Source organism: Sceloporus undulatus, chromosome 2 (assembly GCF_019175285.1).
Source record: "Sceloporus undulatus isolate JIND9_A2432 ecotype Alabama chromosome 2, SceUnd_v1.1, whole genome shotgun sequence".
NCBI lineage: Eukaryota > Metazoa > Chordata > Lepidosauria > Squamata > Phrynosomatidae > Sceloporus > Sceloporus undulatus.
This window is the reverse complement of record NC_056523.1, coordinates 93,681,453-93,703,474: the sequence shown is the minus strand read 5'-3', so window position 1 is coordinate 93,703,474 and position 22,022 is coordinate 93,681,453. Positions and strand designations below refer to the sequence as shown.

Genomic DNA, 22,022 nt, shown 5'->3' with positions numbered 1-22,022 from the left:
ATTTTAGCTGTCAAGTCACATCCTGGAATGGACAAACAGCTAGTCCTTGTAGCAAATGCACACATGCACTGGGACCCAGAGTATTCAGATGTGAAGCTGGTTCAAACCATGATGTTCCTTTCTGAAGTTAAAAACATAATTGACAAAGCCTCACGGACTCTCAAGCCTGGTGCTTCAGGGGAACATGCAACCATTCCACTTGTACTATGTGCAGATCTGAATTCTCTGCCAGATTCTGGTAAGTGTGGCCATATTTGATTTAATGATTTTATGTTAATTCAATACTCTTTTAATGGGATTTTTAAAAAAAGAGAAATGTATTTATTTTTATTTTTTGTGGGGTATGCTGAACTTATGTATGTTGCATTTCCTGTGGTATCCTTGAAGAACAGCATGAAAAGAAAATGACAAATAGGAAATTCAGGATAGAAGAAATGATTATTAAAATCTCTGATCTGTAGCAATGTTAGGTAGAATAATGAAATTTAAGAAACTTTTATGATTGCTAATCAAGAAGTCCCTAGTTTACCTTGTCATTGTTTTCTTAGAATTGCAGTTGATGTTGCATGTTTTAACAGGAGGATAGTAATACTGGTTAATTTAAATATTTGTTCAAGGTTACTCATGTATATGAAGTGTTTTGAACATCTAAATTAACCAGATAAATGATGAATGCAGCTGTTATCTGGATTTCTTGATTCAAGGCTTACAGACTAGTCTAACAATCTGTTGTTTTTCAGGTCATCATGCCATAAATAATCCCTGACCGTATATACACATGGGGGTGTAAAATAAAATAAAATAAAATAATTATAAGGACTGTACAATCTTTTTGGAGTATTCATGCTACCAAAAGGGATGCAATACTAATAGGTTGTTTACTGTGTTTTATATTCTTTTCACTATAGGTGTGGTTGAATATTTGAGCACTGGTGGAGTGGAAACAAACCATAAAGACTTTAAGGAACTGAGATACAATGAAAGTCTTACTAACTTCAGCTGTAATGGGAAAAATGGAACTACCATTGGAAGGATTACTCATGGTTTCAAACTGAAGAGTGCCTATGAGAATGGCCTAATGCCTTATACCAATTATACATTTGATTTCAAGGTGAGAGTCTCTCCATTGAACCAAGTTTCCATTGAGCTATTAATGTTTTAAGGTTGATTTAGCAAGCTTAATGAATTGTTAGGAAAGGAGTGGAATGAGGAGTTGTTGTTGTGTGCCTTCAGTGAACCTATCATAGGGTTTTCTTGGCTAGATTTGTTCAGAGGTTTGCCATTGCCTTCCCCTGAGGCCAGGAGCATATGACTTGCCCAAAGTCACCCAGTGGATTTCATGGCTGAATGGAGAATCGAACCCTGGTCTCCAGAGTCAAGTGGGGAATTGAACCCTGGTCTCCAGAGTCATATTCCAACAGTCAAACCACCACATCACACTCAGAGACATATAATTGTGAAGATGGAGGATGGATGGAGTCTCACAAAAATGGTTTTTGAAGAAGTCTAGTCTTTGGACAAAATACCAAAGGTTTATAATGAGAAATAAATGGTCGCCTTGGTGGATGACCTACACAGGGAACTAGACAGGGGAAGTGTGTCCCTTTTGGTTCTACTGGACTTCTCAGGGCTGCCTTTGAAAAATGCTCAGAAACTTCAGTTGGTCCAAAGAGCTGCAGCCAGGCTGTTAACTGGAGCTGGCTACAGGGAACATACAACTCTTGTTGCAACAGCTCAGTTGGCTGCCAGTCCGTGTTGGGGCACAATTCAAAGTGCTGGTTTTGACTTATAAAACCCTATACGGCTTGGGCCCAGGCTATTTGAAGGACTATATTTCCCTGTACGAGTCCACCAGAGTACTGAGATGATGATGATGATGATGATGATGATGATGATGATGATGATGATGATAGGTTTTATTTATATACCGCCCAATCACTGGGAATCCGAGTAGGTTTACAACAGAGGGGATAATAGACAGTTCCCTGCCCTTAGGCTTACAATCTAAAAGACATGACACAAAAAGAGAAGGGAATGGTGAGGGGGCAGGGGATCAGGTCCAGCATTCTTCTCTCCCTCTGAGGCCTGGACCAAGGCAGATGGACCGGAGGGAGGGCTCTTCTTCTTCAGGCTAGCCATCTGAGATCATCTGGAGAGGCTCTTCTCTCTGTCCCACCACCCTCTCATTTGCGTTTGATGGGAACAAGAGAGAGGGCCTTCTCAGTGGCTGCTCCCAAGCTTTGGAACTCCCTCCCTGGAGAGGCCAGGATGGCATCATCCTTACTATCCTGATGGCAAGTAAAAGACGTTCCTGTGCAGTCAGACCTATTAAGCTGAGGAGGTCTGGGTTTTTGATGCTGGGCTATACAAATTTTAATGGTTTGTATTTTAATATATTTTAATTTATAACTGTTTTAATCCTTTACATTGTTTAATTGTTTTTAAACTTTTATATTTATGTATTTTAATATTTTGTATTTTTTTAAATTGTATTGTTTCATACTTGTTCGCTGCTGTGATAATAATAAATAAATAAAACTCCCCCAGGCATAGGAAACTACACATCAAACCACTATTTGGAGCTTGTATTTAAAAGGGCAAATGGTTCAAGAGTATTTTCTCAAATGTAGTGACATATGAGGTACATAACATCTATGCAGAAAGTATTAGGAACAGTATTATCTTTTCTAGGTATTAAAGGGATTTTATGTGGGTGGGTGTTTGTATGTGAAGAGGCTTAAGGAAATTAATGTAAAAGCTTATTTCAAAACTTTTGTGCTACTGTATACCCATGACTTCAAAGCAGTTGAAAATAATTGTTTTTAAAATATAATTTTAAAATGAAAAGCAACAAAATGACTCACACAGAGAAATCACCAGGAAACAGCTAAGTACACCTGTTAGAAGAAGAGTTCCTTAATCTGCTTGTGGAAAGTCCAAGGGTCTGTCCTAAACAAAACCTGTAAAAGAAAGAATATTCATCTTTGTGGTCTGTGTGATTTTCACAAACGGGGTTATTCTGTGCCTGCGCAGTGCATCTTTCGGAACCTTCTAGAGCATTACATAAGCATTTTGGCCATATCTCCGCCTATCTTCAGCATCCCTATATAGGGACCGTCCTGCCAAAACTGCCAGTTTCTTTTCTTCCACTACTGCAACAACATCAATAGGAACCACATTCTTTGATCACACCATGGCAGCCTTCAGCCAATTCAGACCCAGGAGTTACAGGGTCTTCAGGTACGAGTTGCCTAGTGTTGCCTATCAAAGCCACACTTGCCCTTTGGGTTTCTTTCCTTGCTGGTATCCTTCAAAAATTTTGTCTTTTCTGGTGCTAAAATCCTGAGACAGAACGGACACAATGTGCCTTGGTTATCTGGACAAAGCTCATGTAGTTGCCTCTCGTGTCCGCTGTACTGTCTTTACACTTCAAATAAGATGAAACAGGGAGTTGCATTTGAGGGCACTCCTGTATGGGTGTCCTCATGCCTCAAATGACATCTTCTTCCGTGACTGCTTCCATTAGTACTGAAGCTGAAGAAAGGCTTTCAAAGTCCACTTTGGTTCCGACTGCCAGCTTCTTCTCTCACTGGAGCTAAACGTTTGTTGGCGGAATCCATCTCCACCCAGTCAAAGGTTGCATGGGCTAGTTCTGACAGTAAGGTGGTAAGTATACATCCCCCTGTACCGGGCAACTCACCTTTAGGTAAAAATGCAGTCAATGAATCAACGTCAGAAATGTAAGAAGAAAAAGGCACTACAAAGAAAAAGACAGTAGCCATTACTCAGTCTCAAAGGAACAGTAGAATCCTGATCATTCTACCAGTCCTGTTGTTGAGGCCTCTGGAACTATTCCACAAGTGCAACCGCCTACCTCTGAAGTAGAGCTTCTTAATATTCACCTGTTGGAGGGGATCAACTTCCTGAGGAAAATGTTTCTGAGGATGAGATTGTAGAGAGACTTTCCCAGTCCTGAGAGTCATAGTCTTGCCCTCTCCAGTCCACCCATCAACTGTAGGTGCAGTTGCTTCAAGACCATTATCCACCATACCATCTCCATTGTGTTGACATTCATATTGCTCTCAGTCCCAGTTAACTTCAACATCAGATTCAGAGTCTGATGCGTCTTAAAGCTTCAGGACCTTTTCCAGATGGCACCATCAATTTCAACATTCTTGGTACTGAGACCATCAGTTGCACAGGCATCACACATGAGGCATTCAAGGTAAATTTCTACTGAATTCTCTTACTCCAGATACAGTACCTCTTCATCTTACTGGTGAGACTGTGCTTACCACTATGAGAATAAGGCCTGCCTGCAGTACCATTGGGCCCATAAGCGCACTTGGCATTGATGCAGAAAACAGTCCTCTGCCCTTTCCCCTTCCTGGCAGTCTGTTCAGCACACAGACATATATTACAGGAGATACCTTCAAGGTGCATCAAGGACCTACATTCTCTAGATCTTTACCAGTCCAGGGCATTCCAAGACGGTCCACCAAGACAGCCCAGCCTTAGGCTACTGCTGTTTTGACATGGACTGATGTCCCTCCTGCATCTCAGGTCTTATAACATCTGACCACAGCTACTACTACTCTGACTCCAATTTGGATTTGATAATTGTTCTGACAAGGAAGTCCCCCCTTATTTCATTGGTGACATTAAATTCCTCCCTCCTATGGATGATAGCAGAGCTTTCCTCAACCAGATGATGAGAATGGTGAAGTCACTAGATCTCTCCATCATGCAGTCATAAATACAAATTGATAACCAGGGTATCTAAATCTACTGTACATCCTGTGTTACCTATGCTACCATACTTTAAGAATTTGGCTTGGATGCTGGCCTAATTAAGCCATATCAGTCTTGAACACTATAAAGAGTTTCAATCTAGGTGGATGTGGAGGGTCATCTGTAAATCCTGGACAGCTCCCTCCCAATATCCTCCACGTCCACCGACATCGAAACCCTTTATAGTGTTCAAGACTGATGTGGCTTGATTAGGTTAACATCCAAAGCCAAATTCTATCATCGTGAATGTAGCCCAATCCTGGGCATCTTGAAGACTCCTCTCAACAGGAAATTGGTTTCAGTGAGTTTCAGTGAAATTGGTTTCAGTGAGTAGGAAGTTCTACTAATCTGCTGCTCTCATGAGAAGATTTCAAACTACCTGACCTGCATGAGCACATACCTACAGCTCTGGGAGAAGCTGATTCCCTCCCTTAGTAAACTGGGACATGAAGATCAGGCTGTTGAGATGGTTCTCTTCCGGTGGACATTCCCAGATTGATAAATGGGCTGTCCCATAACTGTGATTGCTTTATTCATCCACAATGCCTCATTTTAATGAGGGTTACTTTTAGATTGACTTTAGCAATTTGACTTTATTTTATGATGATTTGTAGTTTTTAATTGGGGTTAGGGATTTATGTTCAATCAGTGTTATTGTGGTATTTTATTATTGTTACCTGACTCGATCCTTTGGGGAGAGGCGGCTATATTATTATTATTATTATTATTATTATTATTATTATTATTATTATTATTATTTCTGCCCTGGTGGCACAGTGGTTAAATGCCTGTATTGTAGCCACTCACTCACAAACCATAAGGTTGCAAGTTCATTACCAGCCAGGGGTTCAGGCTCAACTCAGGCTTGCATCCTTCCGAGGCCACTAAAATGAGTACACAACTTGTGGGGGCAATTAGCTTACAGTTGTAAACCATTTAGTGACTGCTTAGGTGGTATGAAGTAGTATATAAATGAAGCTGCAATTGTTTTTTGCTAGTTTGCTAGTCCTCCATTTGTGTGAGTCACAGAAACTGTGAATAAGAAGGACAGGTTTTATAACTGTAACTGTAGTTTTTCAAGTGGTCATCTTTAAACTCGCACAGCCCCACTCATCCTCCCCTCTTCATGTCCTATCTGTCCTATGGATTGTTGCATCAGCATCCATGGAACTGATGGTTTCAGTGGAAAGACCCCCCTCTATGGGCTGCTGGAGCCAGGCAGGGCTACCACCAAAACACTTTTGTAATGCTCTAGATGGTTCTGAAAGATCAGGGGTAGGCAACCTGCGGCCCGCGGGCCGGAAGCGGCCCGGCAAGGCCTTGGGACTGGCCCCAGCCTGGTCCTGCCACCGATTGCCTTTGGGGGGCAATTGTCTATAGAAGCCTCAGAAACATGCATTTATATTAACATTTTTTAAAAAATCAGCAAATTTTTTCGCGTGTCCTCCATTTGTTAAAAAAAAGTGTCTTCCATTTGAAAATTTTGTCCTACATTTGTCCTGGTTTATTTATATATTAAATTATTTATTTTTTGGCTTCGGCCCCCAGTTGTCTGAGGGACAGCAACCCGGCCCCCGGCTCAAAAAGGTTGCCTACTCCTGTGAAAGATGCACTGTGTAGGCACAGGATAATCCCATTTGTGAGAGTTCACATATGATCACTCAAAGAACGACAGTTGCAGGTATGCAACCTGTCCTCCTACAAGTCCAAAAGATCAGTCCAGGAAGAGGCCAGATAGACTTCAGAACATGATGGAAACTGACACTGAACCTCCATATACAATTTCAAGCTATGAAGATAGTCCTAAGTTATTTGTTGATATTTTTATCAGCCATATTGTTTAGGCACCTTGAACTGGGCCAGGAATCCATGGGTAGCCAGTGTACATGTTACCAAACCTGAATTAAGATGATCCTAGTAATATATACCCAGTGTGAACTGAATTGTTTCCACTGGAGTGACCTACATTTGAAATTTTCTCTCAGTTTTCTCTCACCTTCTCTTCCATTTTAGGGTATTATTGACTACATCTTCTACTCAAAACCTCAACTGAATATTCTTGGCATCCTGGGACCTTTGGATCATCATTGGCTAATAGAGAACAATATAAGCGGCTGTCCACACCCGCTCATTCCTTCTGACCACTTCTCACTTTTTGCACAACTGGAGCTGGTGCTGCCTTTCCTGCCCCCAGTAAATGGAATCCATTTGCCTAGCAGGAGGTAGTCAAATACATCTTAGAGGGCAACCTCAATTTAATTTGTAAAATTGTAAAATCTGAATATAGAGGAGTGATGTATGGCCAACAGGGATCTTTCTTAATTATCTTAATTTTAAATCTACTTATTTGATAAAGAAATAGTAAAAGCCAGGTGCTATCAGACACACAATTCTGAGCCCAACAAACTTTATATATATACTGTTAGACAGGGATTGGTGCATTTGCACCTTTCTAGATTTGTTACAAGTGATCTGTTCGTTCTATCCAATGTAATTTCATGCCTTGAAAATAGGGAATTACTATAATAAATTCTCTTTTGCACAGATATCTGTAGCACTACTTTTTTGAGGCCAGTAGTAAAACATCAAAAGACCATTCTTCCATACTTCACTTCCTTCTTTTTCAGACTTGTTTGTTTGTAAAATATAGAATTTCAATTTAGCCTTTATTGATTGTATATGAACAACAGAAAACCTGATTTATGAGATTTTGTACTTTAAAAAAATCAGATTTGGAAAATGATTGTATTGTAAACTAAGGCTAAATTTTTATCTGTTTCATGTGTTATAAAGGCCAGCTTGTAAAAGAAGTTGCACCAGGCTTTCTCTGCCAATGATTTGCACTGTTAGGGTTTTAGCCCTTATGTACTACTTCATTTTTTAAAATTGAGAACATTGCTTTTAAATCTAAATTTGATAAAACATAGCAGATTTCTTAAACATACATGCATTTCCTTTTTTTTCTTTACATAAATCAGCAACATAAACTTGTTCTCAGAACAGATAAGCTAAGCAGTGACTAATTTAGGCTTCTGTGGATTAATAACCATTTTTGAGATAGTCAGTAACATTATCTGTCAGAAATGAAAACTGCAGAACATTGTGTACAGCTTTATTTTAGTTTGTGTCAAGTCACCCATTTCCTATCTCCACTGTGCCTGCTTGGTTTTGTTCTCAATTAGCACTGCCTGTGCATGCAGAGAGAACCTGTGCATCCTCTTTTATTTTTTTAAAATAATGTTAACATTTTGTGAAAATTTTATGAAGATACTTTTGTATAAGCTGTGGCATCTATATTTTTTTCCTTTGTGAACCATGGAATATCACTTTTTGAACATGTTCAGATTGTGGGTACACAAATTCTAAGCTTCTGACACCCATGCACTGCTTCTTTCAGTGTCATTGCACAATGCTGTTTGTGTCCTTCCTCGCCTTCCCATCACCCACTGAATATTATCATGTGAATTCCTTCTCAGTGTAAACATATTCCTCAGTCATTCCTCAGTCATCATTCCTTGGAGATGAAATGTACCGTCTTCTGTTCTATGAAGCAGTGTAACTAGAAATGCATTTTTCAGTACAGGTTCCCTAGACAACACTTCAGATCAATTGTTAAAGTGACCAAGTCCTATTCTGTAAAGTGTCAACAAAATGAAGGTTGTAGTGTACCCTTATAGTGCCATTGGTGTCTGAAAGCCAAGTATATATTGCATGTATATATGTGTGTACATACATATATACATATAGAAAGATACAGCCTGAAAGGGAAAGTCAATCAAATCCTTGGTAAACGTAACGTCAGTAATAAATGTGTTTCATATTTTGAGAGGGAACTTGGTCAAAATGTTTTTGTTTCACCTGCAGGCAGAGAAACAAAATCTCGCTCTTGAATTGAAAAATTCTGAAGGATAATGATTTTTTAAAAATAAAATAAAATGGTTCTTAATAATAATAACTTAAAATTTTATAAAGAGGAAAACTATCAGCATTTAGAAGCGCTTAACCATTTTGTTTTAAAGATAACAAATTTGCAATGAGCTTATGTTTAAAAAACATTTTAAAAATTCAGTAGGAAAAGTCTAGATCTTGAATCCTTGTCTAGGACCTGGTTTATCTTTTGTTAACTTGATTTTTTTTAGTTGTTTCAATACCAAACATGTCCAGTTTATAATCAGTACATCGGAATGCTGGTAATAATTGATGTAGTAGATTCAATGAGTAGTATTGCTTTTTCTGTTCTTGTTTTTTGGGTTTGGGGGTTATTTTGTAAAAGTGTGAATAAAAGGTGTTTTACTCATGTTTCCTTACAGATGTGTTGGTAATGTGCATCATGACAATTTTCAGAGGCATTGAAGCCAATTTAGCTTGTCATAATTCAGCAACCTATTTTGTTTCCTGATTATCTGGATTATTTAATAGTACGTCCAGAAAGCTTTATGGAAGGGAAGCACTTATTTGTTTTATATTTCTTAGGAGGAGTTAATTTTTTTTTCTTTTTAAGCTGGAGCTTGAGTGCACTTGGTATATTCTAAAGGTTTAAGCTTTACACATGCATTTCCACCTTTATATTTCAGTCTTAAGTATATTTCTATATCTATATGAATTTATGGCAGCACATTAAAAGGTTAAAAGCCTGCTGATGTGCTCAAGGACTCTGTGCTGCCTGGACATGTTTCCAAACTCTGGGCAGCTCCAATTAATTGTCCATTTGGGAGAATACAATTCTCGGAAGTATGGAGAGCTCAGAAAAGCTGATAGTTCTCTTTGACATCAGTGGACCTACAGTCAGATCCTACAGCAATGAATTGAAGCTCATTCTAAGGAAATACTGTGCATCTTTGCAGGATGGTATACAGTTGCACCAAATGTGTCTGGCAGTCAGTATCAAAAAGTACTACTTTTTTTAGTCAGTTTCCTGCATTAAATTCAGACATTTCATAAATGAATGCAATAAAATATCTGTTTTCACAGAATGCTCATTTACAATAACCTAAACATTTTATTTACTTAAGGTGGCTTTGGATGTTGCCATAACTATGTGTTCAGTGTTTCTTAATTATATAATCACATATATTTTAAAAAAAGAGCATAGAGCATTGCTGGGCATGACGCTCCCTCTCCCTATCTCCCAATTTAATAAAAAACTAGGTGTCTATCTAGGTATGATCACATATTGAAAAAACTACAGCCTGCATATTTCTGGTTGGTAATTCTGATACATGTGCATAATAAATTCAGTTATGAGAGAACTTAAGAGAAAATACATGAAATGTTAGGGATACTGGCATTTTTTAAAATCACAGAGAAACACCTCTGGGAAATGTGTGTAATTATTTTGTCGCTTTCTATTTGTGGGTTTTAAACATTAAAATCTCGACTGTAACACTTAATCATTCTGGATGTGGACGTGAACTCACTGATGTAAAACTATGACAAAATTATATGGATTCTGCTGTGGCTGAAATGTATAAATAAGATCAGTTGTCAAGTTCTCACTTCTTTCGTGGGACAAAAAGCTCAAAAGACAAAATAATTGCACTATCATTTTCAACAGAATTAATCACATGCAAATTTTGCAAGTCAAATTTACTGCTTATGTAGTGAGTCTGTTTTTACCCCTCATTCAGCCTCACACAGTATTTTAGTATATGTTAACTCCTGATATAAATTTTGGTTGTGTAAGCTTTTTTAAAATGTAGGTATCTTGGTATGTTTATGTAGTGTCTAAAATTTAGATTACCTAGTCTCTCTATTCACAGTACTTCTGTATAACGTGTAATGCACTGGACTAACTCTTGTTTACCATATGTGTAACAAAACAAAAAAACAAAAACAAAACCAGCACATCATCTGCACTAAGCTCAAAGAATGTTGCATTTGTCTATAGGCAGCTCTTCAATATGATAAATGGGAAATTGAATATGGTCTGATGGTAAACAAGGGCTTTTACTGTTCTCTTCAGTGGAACTTTCTTCTTGGTCAAATTTTAACTAGCTAGTATTATATTTATATACAGGGTTGTCTTTTTTTCTTTACCAATGTATTTTCCTACTCATAGCTGACCAATAAATTCAATATCTGTTTCAAATCTCTCTGAAGTCTAATTTTCATATTTCATCTTTGTTTTTATAATCACATCCAAAGAGAGAGGGGCCACTGTTTTAATATTAAATATTAATTCTTTTTCCTATGGAACATCTGCTGCATTTGATCTATACTCTGTTTTACCTACAAGAAGAACAAGGCTGCAGATGAAAAGCTGTGCATGTCCATTTCTCAATTTGTATCCAAAGGAGATGGCCAGCTTGTTTTGGCTTCAATAGACTCCTTTCTGCTTTTACAAATGGACTTAAATAAGATCCAGGACAAATTAAAATGGCATTATGCCACTGATGAAACAGGCAGGGGAGCTATCCTAATGATTATAGCATAGTTGCACATCTGTTGGAAAGTAACTGGCATCAGGAACAGGTATCATGAAATCCAGTGCAACATCTTAGGATATGCCATAATTTAGTTGTGACCACTTGAGCTTTTACAAAGTTGCACTTCAAGGAGGTGAGAGCTTTAATCCATCTTGAGGTGAAGAACTGTATTCAAATAAACTTTCAATTTAGTATCTTATATATGTGTTAAATATGCACTGCATCTGTTGTCATGTTGAAATCTATGTTCTTAAACAATTTTAAAATAGACGTTTGCCTTGCTTATGGCTTCTAAGAATATGTCAGTGCAGCAACTTGGAGTGGAGCATGAAAAATGACTCCAAGTTGCTCCAGCTCTTCTTTTTCCTGCATGTTTATCTCACTGAAAGATAGGTAACTACTAAGTAGGTTCCTACCAGTTAGATATTTCCTCCTATTCAAAAATTCCTGGATTATAGCAACCATAAGTTAGGATTTGTTGCAGAACTGGCAATTTTCCCTCTAGTTGTTGAACTTCAGTTATCCGCCTCAGGATTGTGAAAGGTACAGATGCCTCCTTCCGATGTAAAAAGTACAGGAGGGGGAGAGAAAAAAAGTGGCAGCACTTTTAACGCTAACTGGTGTTTATTATAGCATGAACTTTGTGGATATAAATCCACTTCTTCAGATGTAGTATTAAGTGATATTATGGACTCAGCTATAAAGCAAATTTATACAGTTGTAGGATTAGAATAGAATGTAATAGGATCTAGAAAGCTGCAAATCATATCCCGTGCCCTAAATTTTCATAGGGCTGGGCGAGCTGATACTTGTCTTTCAGATCCTTACAGTGGTCAACTAGTGTTGATGTGTGGAAACAATTACTCTTACCTAGAGTCAGTTTCCCTGGGTTTAAAACTTTCTTGAGAAGATTCCTTTTATATATGCAATAGCGAGGACTCTTGTATTAATATATATAGTGGGCCATAAAGCCATTGTCTTTGGTCATATCTCTGCTAATGGGTTAGAATTTGTGAATGTAATTCAATTCAGCTGTTTCTCTTCCTTTGTAATTTTCTTGTTCGAGAACCATGACTTGTACATTCCTTACAAGATATCCAAGGAGGTTGAAATGTGCTGCAACCTTTTTTGGGATGTTGCTACTTCTTTTGTCAGATTTGTGTCCATTAATCTTCTTGCATAGATACCTGTTTCTTTAATGTAGAGTGAAGAGAGCCATTGCTGCCATAAGATGGCATATATCACATTGGAGGAAGAGCAAGTAAATGCACTGCTGGGTAATGTTATTGGTCCCTGTAATAATGCTCCCAGAGTAATAATTAATAATAATCTTTATTTCTACCCCGCCTTTCCACAGGTGTGATCAAGGCGGCTTACAAAAAATGAAGAACGATAAAATACAATTAAAACATCAGAGTATAAAAATTTAAAACGACATTACAAGGGGATATAAACAGGAATCTATACAAATCACATTCATCAGGGGCTGAAGAAGCGACACTATTTACAATAATCTGGGGTCAAGAAAACAGAAAAACAAGGGGCAGAAAGAAAGAACACTATTAACTAAAGTGAAAAAGCCAGCTGAAATAAGTATGTTTTTAATTGTTTCTTAAAAGAAACTAGTGATGCAGTGGAGCGGAGCTCTGTGGGAAGCTTATTCCACAATGAGGGGGCAACAACGGTAAAAGCCCTCTGTGAGGTCCTCGCCAGATGAGATTTGGGGACCTCAAACAGATTTGTCCCGGATGATCTGAGTGTGCGGGGCGGATTATATGGGGAGAGGCGGTCCTCCAAGTACCCTGGGCCCAAGCCATTTAGGGCTTTATAGGTCAAGACCAACACCTTGTATTGAGCTCGGAAGCGAACAGGCAGCCAGTGTAGATCTTTTAAAATAGGGGTTATGTGGTCCGTCCTGGAACTACCAGCGACCAATCTGGCTGCCATATTCTGCACCAATTGTAGCTTCCGGGTTTGGTACAAGGGTTGCCCCATGTAGAGCGCATTGCAGAAATCCAACCGAGAGGTTACCAAAGCATGTACAACAGTTTCAAGGTTCCCACGATCCAGGTAGGGGCGCAGCTGGCGTATCAGCTGAAGCTGATAACAAGCACTCCTGACCGTCGCATCCACCTGCGATGTCAGCTGGAGCGACGAATCAAGGAGTACTCCCAAGCTGCGCACCGAGTCCTTCAATGGGAGCGTGACCCCGTTCAGGACCGGATGATAAATCTCACCACCCAGAGCTGGGGAACCTATCACCAGTACTTCCGTTTTCCCTGGATTCACACTGAGTTTGTTCTCCCTCATCCAGCCCATTACTGGTGCCAAGCAGGCATCTAGAGGAGAGATGCCGTCCTTAGTTACTGCATCAGTCGGAGACACAGAGAAAATTATTTGGGTGTCATCAGCGTACTGATAACACCGCGCCCCGTGTCTCCGGATGATCTCTCCCAGTGGTTTCATGTAGATGTTAAAAAGCATAGGGGACAAAATCGCTCCCTGAGGGACACCAGATGTAAGGGCCCTCTTATCGGAGCGACAGTCCCCCAGCTCCACCATCTGGAATCTACCCGAGAGGTAGGAACGGAACCACTGCAAAGCAGTGCCTCCAATACCCAACTCCCCCAGGCGTTCCAGAAGGATACCATGGTCAATGGTATCGAAAGCCGCTGAGATGTCCAAGAGCACTAACAGGGACACGCTTCCCCTGTCCATGCTCAGATGGAGGTCATCAACTAAGGCGACCATGGCAGTCTCAACTCCATAGCCCGCCCGGAAGCCAGTTTGAAATGGGTCCAGAAAATCAGTGTCATCCAAGATCGATTGAAGCTGGAAGGCGACTGCTCTCTCGATCACCTTCCCCAAAAAAGGTAGCAGCGAGATGGGCTGATAATTGTTGTGAATCAGGGGGTCTAAGGAAGGTTTCTTAAGCAAGGGTTTAACCACTGCTACTTTCAATTTGGATGGAAACTGACCCTCTCTTAGAGATGTATTAACGATGCGGTGCAACATAGTCAACACCACATCTCCCCCCTGAGCTGCCAACCATGAGGGACAGGGATCAAGAGAGCACGTCGTCTTCCTAACGCTTCGAAGGATCTTGTCCACTTCATCGGTACTAACAAACTCAAAGTGATCCAGCATAATTGGGGCCACGGACGCTTCGGACGCCTCTCTTCCAGGGTCTGCATAAATATTGGCATCAAGATCAGCCCTAATCTGAGAGATTTTATCCGCAAAGAAGTTGTTAAAATTGTCACAGCAGGCTTTAGATGGTACCAAAATAGGGCTCAGGGAGGGAGGGAGCTGAGTTAGCTCCCTCACAACCCTGAACAGCTCTGCTGGACACGACTCTGCGGACGCAATACATGCAGCATAGAACGAATTCTTTGCTGCACCCATTGCCACTCCATAGGCTTTCAAATGAGAGCGAAGGAGTGTCCTGTCAGATAAGCGCTGATGTCTTCGCCAGTTACGCTCTAGTCGTTGTGCAGCCCGCTTCCTTTCCCTGAGGTCTTCCGTGTACCAAGGTTGTTTATTGGAAGCAGGCCGGAAAGGACGCTTGGGAGCGACACTGTGTATAGCCCTGGAAAGATTAGTATCCCAGATGTTAGCCAGGGCATAAACAGAATCGGCGTCAGTACCAGTCGTATACCCCTCTAGGGCTTCTTGGAACCTTTTGGGTTCCATCAGCGTTCGAGGGTGGACCATTCTAATAGGTCCGCCACCCCCGGGGGAGCTTAAGGTAGAAGCCTTGATTCGAGCCTCAACCAAGAAATGATCCGTCCATGACAAGGGAGAGATATTTGAAATCTCTACCCACGGAGCCTCCATGTCCGTACTAAAGATCACATCAAGGGTATTACCAGGGCAATGCGTAGGCCCTGAGACTAATTGAGACAGGCCCATGGCAGTCATGGTAGCCATGAACTCCCGAGCCGCACCTGTTGGAACATTACTGGCCTCAAAAGGGATGTTGAGGTCCCCCAGGACAAGAAGCCTAGGGGACTCCAACACCAGTTCCGAGACCAGATGTGTCAGCTCAGCCAGGGAGTCTGTTAGCGCGCGGGGTGGCCTGTAGACCAACAGAATCCCCAGACTGTCTCTAGCCCTCAGGGACAGGTAAATACACTCGATGTGATCCGTTTTCCGGACTGGGAGCCTGGTTAAGGAGAGGGTATTTTTATGGATCAAGGCTACACCGCCCCCCCGTCCACCTAACCTGATCTGGTCCTTAACTGAGTACCCGGCTGGGAGGGCCTGCGCCCACACTGCCTCACCCTCAGGCCCAAGCCAGGTCTCAGTAATGCACGCCAGGTCTCAGTTTTTATCCTGCATAAGATCATATATAATGTGGGTCTTATTTTTTATGGACCTGGCGTTGCACAGGAGCAGAGACAGGGTTTGTGGTACGACTGGGCTGACCCTCGGGCCTCTTTGGTTAGGAAAGTGGAAGGAAGGAGAGATAGATATTACGCATCGATCTCGCCTTCCGTACCGACTTTCCACTTTCCTACCGCCATACCTCCCCTTGCCCCGCACAACCTCAATAGGAGCTCCAAAAGCACATGCATCCTCCATAGCAGCTGGCATCTCACATCCCACATCCACCCCCATACCTAATAATAACAACAGAACCCCAAGACAAAGGGAAACAAAAAAGAGCGTCATTCCCTAGCAATAACAACCAAATTGCAACGGCCCCTGCTCCAAACACTAATAGTTCCCGTTGCTCCCCCCAGCAAAATCTACCCCGATGTCAGGGGGTAAACATCAACAGCCTTCTAGGGGCAGGCAAACCGGGGGCTATAGAAGAGCCTCTCTCAAAAATAACCCCCCCTCAGTCCGCCTCCGCGGCGCAGCGGATGGTGAGTGCGCCTGGCGCAGCTGCGGAAGTCTTCCCTCGGCGGCTTCGGGGAGCTGGTAGGCCGGCTTTTGAAGGCTGCCGCTCCCACCAACAGCCCCCCTCAGTCCGCCTCCGCGGCGCAGCAGATGGTGAGTGCGCCTGGCGCAGCTGCGGAGGTCTTCCCTCGGCGGTTCGGCGGCTTCAGGGAGCCGGTAGGCCGGCTTTTGAAGGCTGCCGCTCCCACCAACAGGCCCCCTCAGTCCGCCTCCACGGCGCAGCGGATGGTGAGTGCGCCTGGCGCAGCTGCGGAGTAGATGTACAGAGGGTTATACCTGGGTTTGTGGCCTGTATTACCATCTATGTTAAATATCCTTTTGTGAGTACAGTAGTTGTTTTAAGATTTGGAGGCTGTAGGCCAATAAGGTCTGCCTCCCAGAGTTTGCAAGAGGGCTGTGTGGCCTACACAGTCCTCAGCTGAGGCCACTCAAAAGCGTTGTCAATGACCTACAAACAATCCTACAGAATAACACAGATCTGCATTAGATCTTCATGGTTGTAGAAGAAGCAAAGAAGCAGCAGAAGTCAAAAACTGAAAGATTCTGAAAATGATGACTGATAATTAAGGGTTCCGTGGCATTCCATGCAAATAAACTGCTGGCTATGGGCATTGTGCAAATGGATAAATTTGCAAGTATTGTACTTGCCTGAGAGACATTAAAATAAAACATTTGGAACTATCCAGCATAGGTTAAACAATTAAATTCTCTTTTTACTTGAAATTAATGTAATTTAAAATTATTTCAGTCAACCTTGGCTAGGTGCTACCCTTTCAATGCTCATTTTGCTACTGTTGATTAGTCTTTGACTTTATCTTTTCCAAAACCCCTTTATGAATAATAAAGCACTTGGAGTGTCTTCTGTCATCAGAACTACAACATATTTTTTCAAAGGCTGCCACGTGTACAGTAAATTAAGAACAGAAATGTATACCTGAGGCCAAATGTGATGATAAGGACTAACTTCGCAGGGAGAAGGTTTCACATGCAATTCCTTGTATCTCCAGTTAAGTGGATGCTTGACAGCTGAATAGTTGGGACTCAGGCGCTAGGGGACCAGCTGTTCTTTAAAACTAAATATAACGGACTTCTAGCTGGAATGATGGAGCACAGACAGCTTCTCTAGTGACGACATGGAAGGGACAGTCACCATTTGCAGAATTTTGGGGGCATGACTGGCTGAAATTGTTCTTCTGGCACAGAGAACTCAGAGGTGAGCTCACAAGTGTCCAGAGCCTGTCCCTGGTGAATCGTGATGCATATGTCTCAGTGAGACACTTGTAAAAAAAAAAAAAAAGGACCACAAAGTGAAGTCTCATATCTGGCCACCAAAATGGCATCAGGATCCAAAACTAGCTTTTAAAAAACTAGCTTTTACTTTCAACATTAAAGATTAGAAATATAAAGAAGCTTTCTAGCTCATGGACATAAAGAATTTCCATTGCTAACATGCTCAAAATGTTTCTATGGATGAATTATGAGTATTTTATATGCAAAATTTGGTCACACAAATGGGTTATTTTGCACCTGCACAGTAAAGCTGGGAAACTCCTGGAATCGCTGGGCAAATTTTGTTTGCAACTTTTTGGCAGTAGCTCCGCCCATCCCCATATAAACCCACTATCAGTCCCGCACCTCTCCAGTTCCTTTCATCCATCACGCTAGCAGCTAGAGGGAACTGTTTATTGGAATTATGATTCTACAAACTCCTATATTGATTAAGGATTGTTTGACTACCCTTTGCATTTGACTACTCTTTGGATTCTGTACTGGTGATTGTTTTCTGATTGACCATTGGCTTATGACCTTTCTTTGCTTAACGGATTGGATTTTTCGCTTGGTGTGCTATGGCTACTTGCTCAGCCTCATTGAGGTGGTAGGTTAAAATGTGGCAGCAAAATCCCAGGGCAAGACCCTCATGATTCTTGTCTTCTTTGCTTGGATGAAGGGCACAATATGTCTTCTTGCTCTTGCTCATCTCTAATTCTGTCCCTGTAAGAACCGGGACACCTGTCTGAAGGCTGCCCAATACCAACAGGCCCTTCAACCCACTTCTTTGCCCAAGGCTGGAAATCCTTCCCTGTCAACGGGACGTCCGCATAAATCTGAAACCAGAGACAATGCCTCTAAGAAGACTGGAGATCATTCTCCAAAATATAAGGACAAAGTCCTCCAAGCAGTCTCATAAGCCAGATCGGGATCAGGGCTCTTCCCGGTGATGTGGGGACTGGTGCTGGCGTTTCTCCAGGGGCCGGCGAGCCGGCCTTTAGAGGAAGCCGCTCCCACCGGCTCCTCCCCCTTTCAAAGACGCCACGTCAGGTGGCAACAAGGTCCCTCTCGGCGCTGGGTGCTTTTAAGAGGAGAGCCGCTCCCACCGGCTCAACTCCTCCCTCCCAGTTCGCCGCCGAGCGGCAAGAGTCTCTCCCGGCACGGGGGCATGCCCAGCTGGTCTCGGGTGGCGTCCTCAGTCGGAGGGCCGGCGGGCCGGCTTTTAAGAGGAGAGCCGCTCCCACCGGCTCAACTCCTCCCTCCCAGTACGCCGCCGAGCGGCAAGAGTCTCTCCCGGCACGGGGGCACGCCCAGCTGGTCTCGGGTGGCGTCCTCAGTAGGAGGGCCTGCAGGCCAGCTTTTAAGAGGAGAGCCGCTCCCACCGGTTCAACTCCTCCCTCCCAGTTCGCCGCCGAGCGGCAAGAGTCTCTCCCGGCACGGGGGCATGCCCAGCTGGTCTCGGGTGGCGTCCTCAGTCGGAGGGCTGGCGGGCCAGCTTTTAAGAGGAGAGCCGCTCCCACCGGCTCAACTCCTTCCTCCCAGTTCGCCGCCGAGTCTCTCCCGGCACGGGGGCGCGCCCAGCTGGTCTCGGGTGGCGTCCTCAGATGGTTAAGTCTGATAAGAAAAAGCGGGCCCCCTCAGCATTGGTGGGCTCATGTTGCTTTTTCCTCCCAGTGCACCGATCTGGTTGTTTCCAGATCGAGGGAACAATCTCCCCATAAATATCCACTGATTCATGTTGTCCACGTAGACATCAGTTCGGAGTCCAAAGAAGAGATCAGTGACAACGATCTTCCTAGCCTCACACCAAACTCGAGGATTGTAGTTCGGGCTCAAGAGTGTCTGGACCGTACTTCAGCCTCCTCAGGATCCCGTATAGAAGCTATGGTTCATGCCGACCAACAAGGCCATACAGCAGAAGACGATCCCGTTTTACGGAGTATCCTGACTTGGTTTACAATGATGAAACTGGCTGTTACTACTTACCAGTTGATATCAACAATCTTTGCCAGACCTCATCTGACAGACGTTATCATTCTCTGTCTCTGATGATGTGGGCTTCGGTTCCTTCTACACCTCAAAAGTTGGTGGTTTGGCCAACCCATTCTAAACCTCTACCCGTTCCTCCTTGGCACGAATCCTTACAGGATGATAGGCCCCTTCCACAGACCCCATCAGATACATCTCCAAGGGCTTCTCCATCTTCCACTCCTTCGATGGCCTCAGTCAGAGCTGCCTCTCCATGCCCTGCCCTGTTGATTCATGAGAGTGCCTCACCTACAGATGATATAAAATCATTTGCAGAACAGGTGATACGCATGTTAGATGCACGCGGCATCAAAGTACCGTATTTTCCGGCGTATAAGACGACTGGGCGTATAAGACGACCCCCAACTTTTCCAGTTATAATATAGAGTTTGGGATATACTTGCCGTATAAGACTACCCCTCTTCCAACGCACACCAAATAAAAAATTTAAAAACATCAGATGTGATTTCAATATGGTAATTTTAATTCAAATGCTTATGACATGCAGGTACATAGCAGGAAAACATGTATACAAAGCCTGCTTGGATTGGTCAGCTCTCCCTGCCTGCCCAGCCCTCCCTGTCTCCAAGACTATCAGAGCGGTAGTGCAAACACAGCTCTTTTTTCCATACCCAGCAGCCGTTTTTGAGCTCCCTCACCATATGCGGCGACCACAGATTCTCCATTCTGGCTTGGAAATTTCAGCACCTGCCCTATCAGACGACCCCCGACTTTTGAGAAGATTTTCCTGGCTTAAAAAGTAGTCTTATAAGCCAGAAAATACAGTAAATTATTCTGAGGAAGGCTCTCTGGATCCCACTGAGCAGAGAATCCATGGAAAGGTGCCTACTTCAGCCTCCATTACCTTTCTGCCGTCTATGCAGAAAATTGCATGGCGATCATGGCACACCTCTGCCGCAATCCCTTCTGCTAACAGGAAGATTGAGAATTTGTACAGAATTACACCTCAGTTTCCTGGTTGTTTGGACACCCCAAACCTAATTTGGCCATTATTGAAGGGGCACAACAATCTTTCAAGCCTAAAGCATCTTCATCTCCAAGTGACAGAGAAGGCAAAAAGATTGATGCTGTCGCCAAGATATTTTACACAGCTGCAGTCCTCAACCTCAAGGTCATGAACTATTCAGCATGCATGGGGGCATACCAACCACACTTGTGGGAATGTTTGCTACCCCTTGTTGACGACCTACCAGACAACAAGCGGCTCCTGGCCCTAGTACTCCATGCCGAAGCGCATTCCTTGGGCACACAGCATATAAACTCAGCCCAACACTTGCCTTTTGTGGCAAAGGTCTTATTGGGCTCAGTTGCCCTGCATCGCCATGCTTGGCTCTGCTCCTCTGATTTGACACCTCAGACTCATACCTTAATAGAGGATATGCCCTTTGATGATTTGGGGCTGTTCAGTGGGGATACACTGAATTTCTGTTATGAGGACTGCTGTGAGAAGACAAATTGTGTCCTCCTCTACTTATAGATCCATCCCTCAATGACAGTATGGAGGGCAACGCTCTAACTACCCTTAATCTCAATATCCTCACTGCCCATTCCAATAACAGGAATGCCAACACCAGCCCCAAGACCAAGGCCAACAAAGATACCTGTCCCAGTCTTCTTCTGGTCGCCAACAACCACCCCAATCACAGTACCGTCAGGGTTTCTGCATGAAGGACGTGGAACAAGGGAAGAAGAAGCTGTGATGGGACGATGCACACTCCATGTTGAGTCCCTTCGGGGATAGATTGGGCCTTTTCTTAAAATCTTGTGCCATGGTAACTTCCAACTCTTGGGTCCTCAATACTGTCTCTACGGGTTATGCCCTCGAGTTTAAAGAGCTCCCTCCCACCGGAGCTGTAATTTCCACCTCCCCTTCAGACACCCTACTTGACAAAATGTGATCGCTTTTGTACAAGGGAGTGATCAAATCTATAGACTCCACTTGGGCCCATCACTGTTTCTTTTCCCATTATTTCTTGGTACCGAAGTCCAATGGAGGCCTCCAGCCTATCTTGGACCTACACCACCTAAACTTGTATATGACCTATCACCGCTTCTGTATGGTAACTCTTTCCTCTATTTTGCCATTGCTACAGAAGGACCAATGGTTTGCCACCCTCAGCCTCAAGGACACCTATTTTCATATTGGGGTCAGACAGGACCACAGAAGGTTCCTCACCTTTATCTTAGGCTCCAATGCCTTCCATTTCAGGATGCTTCCCTTTGGCATCTCCACGGCACCAAGAGTCTGGTAGTGGCTTATCTTCAACAACAAAGTATTTTGATCTTCCCCTACCTAGATGACAGGCTCGTTGCTGCTTCCTCCCAAGAGGAGCTGTCAGGAAACATCAGCTTCACCCTCTCTTTGTTGGACTCCCTAGGGCTGTTGGTCAGCAGGGAGAAATCCCATCTCCTGCCTTGCAAACAACTCATATTTATTGGGGCCATCCTCGATTCCAAAAGGTCTCTAGCATAATTACCCCCGAAAAGATTCCGAGCTCTTCGCAAGGCCATCCTTTGGACACAACATCATCATCATCATCATCATCATCATCATCATCATCATCATCATCATCATCATCATCA

At 42.9% G+C, this 22,022-nt stretch overlaps 1 protein-coding gene across 3 annotated transcripts in view; it reads left to right on the top strand.

The window, feature by feature from the left end:
• The window catches only part of CNOT6 (CCR4-NOT transcription complex subunit 6), a 65,142-nt gene extending 54,263 nt beyond the window's left edge, over nt 1-10,879 (top strand). For all 3 annotated transcript variants that reach the window (XM_042449421.1, XM_042449420.1, XM_042449422.1), the window contains 3 exons: nt 8-238; nt 909-1,111; nt 6,805-10,879. In XM_042449421.1, coding sequence (XP_042305355.1) covers nt 8-238; nt 909-1,111; nt 6,805-7,017 — 647 coding nt within the window. In that variant the 3' untranslated portion in view covers nt 7,018-10,879. The remainder of the gene's footprint in view (nt 1-7; nt 239-908; nt 1,112-6,804) is intronic.
• The last annotated feature ends 11,143 nt before the right edge of the window (nt 10,880-22,022 follow it).